The sequence below is a fragment of the Melospiza georgiana genome, chromosome 9, assembly GCF_028018845.1.
Source record: "Melospiza georgiana isolate bMelGeo1 chromosome 9, bMelGeo1.pri, whole genome shotgun sequence".
NCBI classification, from domain to species: Eukaryota; Metazoa; Chordata; class Aves; order Passeriformes; family Passerellidae; genus Melospiza; species Melospiza georgiana.
Window position 1 is genome coordinate 22,982,958 of NC_080438.1, and position 6,497 is coordinate 22,989,454.

Genomic DNA, 6,497 nt, shown 5'->3' on the forward strand with positions numbered 1-6,497 from the left:
CCGGGAGAGAGGGGTCAGTGCCGAGCCCACCGACACAGCCGGGAGAGAAGGGTCAGTGCCGAGCCCACCTCGCCCTTCCCGACACGGGGCAGGCGGAGGGGCCGGGAACACGGCGCTCCCACCCTGCCCTGCCCGGGGGCTGGGGAGAGCTTTGGCTCCGATGATGCTCTTGGGGCGCTCTGAAGCGGGCAGGGCTCTGTGGGCACCCGGGTGTGCCCTCGGCTGTGCCCTGGGTGTCCGTACCTTGTTTCTCCAGCGCCTCGATGAGCCTGGCCACGGTGTGCAGCGCCTGCTCGGGCAGGGCCGGGTGCTCGCTCAGCTCTGCCTGCCCGGGATGTCCTGCGGTGAAAAGAACGGGAGAATGGGTTTGGAAATTCCTGCCCGCAGGAATTCCGCTTTCCTCAGCTGCCCCAGGACAGGATCAAGCTGCTGCTTTGGCACAGCCACAACCAACACTTTGGCTCATGCATGCCTAATTTTGGAGCAGTTCTCCCTTTATTTTATCCTCTTTTTGCAATAAGAGTCACCGTTGGGGGCTCAGCTTCTTTGCTGAGATGCAAAGACCTGCTCAGGCATGTGCCCTGTCCGTGGGGAGTGTCCCATCCTGGGCATGGAGATGCTCCAAGCCCAAACACCTTCCCCACCTCTGTTGCCAGGGCAGTGGGATGAGACTGCCCCTGCCATCACCCACAGTGACACGGGGCAGGAGCTGGGGACACAGAGCCGTGCCCAGCACAGACACGGCTCTCTGCAGCTCTCACCTGCTTGGGCTCTCTGCTGTGCACAGCAGGGTTGAGCACAGGCCTAGGGAGCAGCCAGCCTGCCCTTGGCTGGTGCAGACCCCCGTCAGCCCCTAAAAACCCTTCATCCAAACAGGGGTCAGCACAGACCCCCGTGTGCTGCTCACTCCTGGGTTTTAGAGCAAGGACACCTCAGTGCAGACCATGGCAGAGAGGAGCAAAGCCCTTGGCAGGCAGGAGAGCAGCTCTCCTTACTCCAGGGCATGTTGTATCCATCCATCCATCCATCCATCCATCCATCCATCCATCCATCCATCCATCCATCCATCCCTCTTTATCACCCCAGCTGATAAACCCCTCCTGTGTGGGTTAAACCCAGCAGAGATCCTGGCAGGGCAGCGCTGGGATTTCTCCCTGCTCTCTCTTTGGTGGCCTTGGGAACCCAGAACAGCAGGGGCAGGGACTGCACACACAGGGCCGTGTGTGGCTGCTGCTGCATGGACAGCCTGTGGAAAGGCCAAAATAAATATGAGAGGGACTTTAGGCAGGGCCAAGCTGCCTTCAATTTTCTGCAAAAAAACACAACCTGGCTGCAACAGGTAGATCCAGGCTCTGATCCTCACCACGGTGGTGCCCTGGTGCTCTCTGGAGAGCAGATAATGATGCAAACCTGCCACTCCTGGGTGGCTGATCCAGTCCTCAGGCATGGCCACGACCCCCAAGCACAGCAAGGGGGTCCCCTCTGCCACCCAGTGAGGGTGTGTTGGGAACAGGGAAGATTTCAGGGTTAAAAGCAAAGTGCATCATGTGAAGCTCATGCAAAAATGTCCCCACTGCATGAGTGGTTTCGTAATTAAGGAAACTGGGCTTTTCCTCCAAACCAGTGGCTCGGGGAAGAGGTGATGACTGCAAAAAAATAACTTTCTCCTGACTGGGAATGGCAGGAATGGCCCCAAGCTGTGCCACGCCGGACCCCAGCATCCTGATGCCCCAGGGGAGGTGGAGGTGGAGCCTTGGGGCAGTGATGCTGCCCAGGACAAGTCAGGGGCAAAACAGCCAGCGAGATCCCCTGGGACTCGGATCTGCTGCAGAGCCATTTTCGGGATGTTATTTAATTAAGAGAAGGACCATTCCTCCCTGCAGAGCCAGCCCTGGCTCCAAGGCATGGCTGGGACATGCAGTGTCTGTCATTCAGGGCTTCCTCCGTGGGCTGAGCCAGCCCAGGGTCCCTGAGTGGCACCAGGGCTCGGTGGGAACTGAGGGCACTGAGGTGGGGGAAATGGGATATGCTGCTGCCACAGAAATATAAATTTGGGTGCTTTTTTTGCCAGAAAAACGTCCCTCAAACCTCGATCTGGAAATGGAATCAGTATGGGAAAAATTAAAAAAAAAAAACCAAACAAAAAACCCCACCAAACAAAATAAAAAACACAAGCCAAAATTTCTCAAACCAAAACTGAAGTACCTTCTCTTCCAAGAGGACGTTGGAGATTTTTACTCGAAGGGGAAGCCTGTGAGCTGGGAGGTTTGGGTTTAAACTGACACAAAATGGCACACACTGCTCCTGTGCTGCAGGAAGACGTGGTTGTGGGACAAAACATCCTCTGGTGAGGAGCCTGCACACCCTGGCATCACCCCAGGGAGGGGCACCCCATGGCTCAGCACTGGGAAGGCAGCACCCAGTGTCCCTGACAGCAGGGCTGGACACCTGGCCATGGCCAGAGCACGTCCTGCAGCCTCCCCAGCCTCCCCCAAAACCTGGCTGTAGGGCTTTTTTCCCTACTAAAAACAATTGATTTGACATTTTTAAAATGTTGTTATCCTTTCACCTGAGTGCACGCAGGGCTGGGGTGCCTACACTGAGACCTTCCTGGTGGGCCGGGCTCTCCGGCCAGGACGCGCTGCCTGCTGCGGACATGCCTCGGTTTGCAGGGAATCTCCACATCACCAGCACCTCTGGGCAGGGGTCCCTGGGCACATTTCCCTTGGAGAGGAGCCCGTGGCACCCCCTGTGTGAGAGGCAGCAGAGGCAGGAACAAGAAGGCGGCTTCACCTTTCCTGTGAGCAGGGCTGGAGAGCCCTGGGGTCTGCTCCGCTCTGCCCCAAAATCTCCACACAGCACTGAGTTTTCCAGGGCTCTGCCTGCTGAGCACTCAGAGGGCTCACCTCTGAGCTGGGCTGGCCAGGGGGCTCAAACCCCTCGTCTGGCAGGATAAACACCCCCAGAAAGTGGCCTCCACCCTCCTGCAAATCCAGCACGTAGCTGCACACGGAGCCTCACCAGTGCTGCTGGGACTGCGGCTGCCGTGGCGCACTGGTCGGGGAGGAGCACCTGCATTTTGGGGAGGGGAGGTGTGGGGGGCCCAGCTTCCTTCCCATGTAGGGAGCTGCATGGCAGGAGCTGCATGGCAGCCCCACACATGGACCTGGATGGTGCTCAGCCCAGGAGCCAGGTGGTCTCCCATCAAATCACAGTGACAAGAGGGTCCTGAACCCTCTTTTGGAGGGAGACAGGCTCCTCATCAGTGAGTGCCCCTCTAAACCCAGACCCAGCAGCACAGGGCCTGCTGCTTTGGTCACCACACTGGTCCCAGACTGGCCAGGAGGGTGTCTGGGGTGCCAGACCAGCAGCTGGGCAGGTTCTCCTGCCACGGCTGAAGGCGATGCCACTCTCCCATCCCCAGGCCAGCACCGACAGCCATTTCTGCTCCATCCATCCCGAGCAGGGGAGCACCATGGCTTTGACTGGGGTCACTGGCATGTGCCTGGCTGGAATGGGGCATTCTACTTTGATTTTATTTTTTTTAGCTCATGTACACTGTGGAACTGCTGTGAAATCCCCCCTGGCCCAACACACTTGGCCATGGAGAGTGGTGAGGGCAGAGCCGGCTGCACGAGCTGGGCAGATCCGGGCAGAGAAATGGCTGCAGGCCCCTGTGCCAGGAAAGGTCCTGCCAAGTGTCCCCCCAGGGCTCTGCTGCAGCCCCCAGGGACACAGGAGCCCCCCAGGGACTCAGCACAGTGCTTGCCAGGATTGTCCCTTGCCCCAGCTTGCACAAAGTGACAGTGAGGCTGGAGCTGGCCCAGGGCCAGCACTCGCCTGGGCACTGAGAGCAGCCTGAATCAGGTGCCGCAGTGGTGGGGAGAGGAGCACTTGGAGAAAAGGTCCCTGGAGACCACCATGGGGCTTTCTGCTCCTCTCTGAGGGGTCAAAGAGGCCTTGCATCTTCTCCTGCGCTCTCATGGATGTGCATCCCCTCGGACACTCCATGCCAGCACGGCAGCCAGCCTGGGATGCTGGTGAGGAGCCATCCCTGCAGCATGTTTAGCTGTGGGGTAGCAACACTCTGGGCATCCCCTGCCCCTCCTGAGGCTGCCTCCATACACCAGGGCAGATAATTCCCAGCACAACTTCTTTTCCTGGGGCTGGATCCCCATCCCGAGCGTGGTTTCCCACCAAGCCACCTCAGCTGCAGGCATCCACCCCACTCCACACCACCCTCACCATGAGGTGAGGTGACACCCACCCGTGGGCTCCCATCGTGCCGCTCCCCTCACACTCACCCCAGGGCGCGGGGGTCCCCGCGGGCGGCAGGGGCAGCGGCCGCGGCCGGGCCTTGGCGGCGCTGGCGGCGATGCGGGCGGGACCCAGGTACTCCACGTAGGTGCCGGGGAAGTCTCCGCGCTCCTTGGTGCGCTCGTTGACGCCGTGCAGCCACCCCTGGGGGTTGCGCTCGTCCCCGTCCTTGTAGTTGGGGCTGCTGAGCAGCCCGGCCCTGCTGACGGTCAGCACATCCCCGGGGCACAGCGCCAGGTCCTCCTCGCGGTCCTTCTGGTACTCGTAGAGGGCCCGGTACTGCAGCCCGTCCGAGGAGGCCATGGCGGGCTCACAGCAGGCCCGGCCCGCCGGGCATCGGGGCCGCTCGGGGCAGCTGCGGCCGGGCTGGGGCACTGTGGGGCTGGGAGTGCTCCCTGCCCCGCACACACGCGGGGAGAACCTCGCTGGTGGCAAATCTGCGGGATGGAGAGCGGCTGCTGACCCTGCCGGCCCAGAACTGCTGTGGGGCCTCACCAGCGCCTGGGACTCAAGGCTCAGGTGAGGGCAAGGAGCTGTTTCTTCACCGGGAGGGAGGGAGGGAGCGAACGAGGCTCCTGGGGGTGAGGGGAAATCGGGGTCCTCGTTAGCCTGGCTTCATCCGCACCGTGCTGGGGACAGCCCTCCCTGCCAACAAGAGAAAGGCAGCGCGTTAGTGACCGAAGCCGTGTCCTGGCCCGTCCCCCATGCCCGGCTCCCGGCGCAGGGAGAGCCCCGCGGCTCCCTCGGCTCCCGCTTCCCAGGGAGCTCCCGCCAGCAGGGCTCGGCCACTGCACGCAGGGAAAGTACCGGCAAGAGTCTGGAAAGTAGGGCAAGAGATCACGCCACGGGTTTTTAAAATAGACATATGTGCTGAGAAACCTCCTGCCGCACGCAGCTCCCCTCCGGCAGCTCCAGCCTGGCACTGCTGCACGGAGCTGGCAAATGAAGATGTAGATTTTTCATATGGGTTTGGTTTGGGGTTTTTTTCCTTTTTTTTTTTTTAATTTTTTTTTTTGGTGCATTTTTATGTATTCCTCCAAGAGTGACATCATCCCTGGGGGGAAAGACTGTGCTGCTGCCGCCCCACTGTCCCCCAGCTTCCAGCAGGACCCCGCGGAAGAGGGATGGAGGGATGATGAGCAGCAGCCGTCTGTCTGTCCAGCCATCCACCCGCCTCCCGGAGCCCTCCCGCCGCCCCTCCAGCCTTACCGGGCGCGGTGGCTCCAGCGGCGGGAGCGGAGAGCGGGAGCGGAGCGGAGCCGGCTCCCGGCCCCGCCGAGCCGCGCTCCGGCGGTGATGTCAGCGTCCCTCCTCCTCCTCCTCCTCCTCCTCCCGCTCGGTAGCCGGGTGGCCCCCCCGCCGCAGCGCGTCGGGGGGCGGGGGGCACCCGGCTACCGAGCAGGAGGAGGGAGAATTGTAGGAGTAGGTGGATGACTTCATTCCCAGATGCAGCAGCTCTGCTCCCAAATTGCATCCTCTGTAGGATGGAGATCTCCCGTCTGTGGGTCTCCATCCATCCTCAGGGGTGCTAAAGGACAGGAGGGGACCAGCACCCCATGGACACCCCCCTGATGCCAGGCAGATCTCCCTGTGCACCCACACAGAACCCCATTCCTTAACCAGGCTGAAAAACACGCACAGGACAGGCAGGAGACGTCATGGAGAATCCCAGCTCAGGGATGCTGTGGTTCCTCACTCTCCTCCTGAGCTTGGACAAGCTATCCCAGTATTTGTCTGTCTGTGAGGCACAGGGAGATGGATGTGATGTTCCCAAAGGCTTGCTTTGGTTGTTGTTCTTTTTTTTTTTTCCCTAAATCCTTGTTTCTCATGCTGACTTCTCTGAAATGGTCGTGGCTCCTTGTCTTTGCTGCAGGTTGGACATCCTAAAAATAGATGGTACCTAAAACACGGGCTCTGGGAAATGCACGCTGGCTGAATGCAAGCCACTGCAGGCAGCAGTGCAGGGGTGGCACGAAGTCCAAGGAGGAACACCAGGTTCTGGGAAAACTGAGGAAGCAGACTCAGAGGCCAGCAGAGCAGTGCAGGAGATGTGTGACTCTTCTCATCCATAATTTCAGCAACTCCCCTTCCTTTCCCTGTAGTGCACAGCTGATGGTGCAAGGCAGCAGAATCCTGGGGGATTCCTCCTCAGCTGCCCTTCCTTGGGCAGCACACAGCCC

The 6,497-nt window shown here is 60.3% G+C and overlaps 1 protein-coding gene across 1 annotated transcript in view; it reads right to left on the reverse strand.

Annotated features, from left to right (window-relative positions):
* The window catches only part of PIK3R3 (phosphoinositide-3-kinase regulatory subunit 3), a 77,357-nt gene extending 72,433 nt beyond the window's left edge, over positions 1 to 4,924 (reverse strand). The window contains exons 1-2 of the mRNA XM_058029784.1: positions 4,305 to 4,924; positions 244 to 339 (exon numbers count right to left, since the gene is read on the reverse strand). Of these exons, the coding sequence (XP_057885767.1) occupies positions 244 to 339; positions 4,305 to 4,620 (412 nt within the window). The 5' untranslated portion in view covers positions 4,621 to 4,924. The remainder of the gene's footprint in view (positions 1 to 243; positions 340 to 4,304) is intronic.
* Positions 4,925 to 6,497: the final 1,573 nt, after the last annotated feature.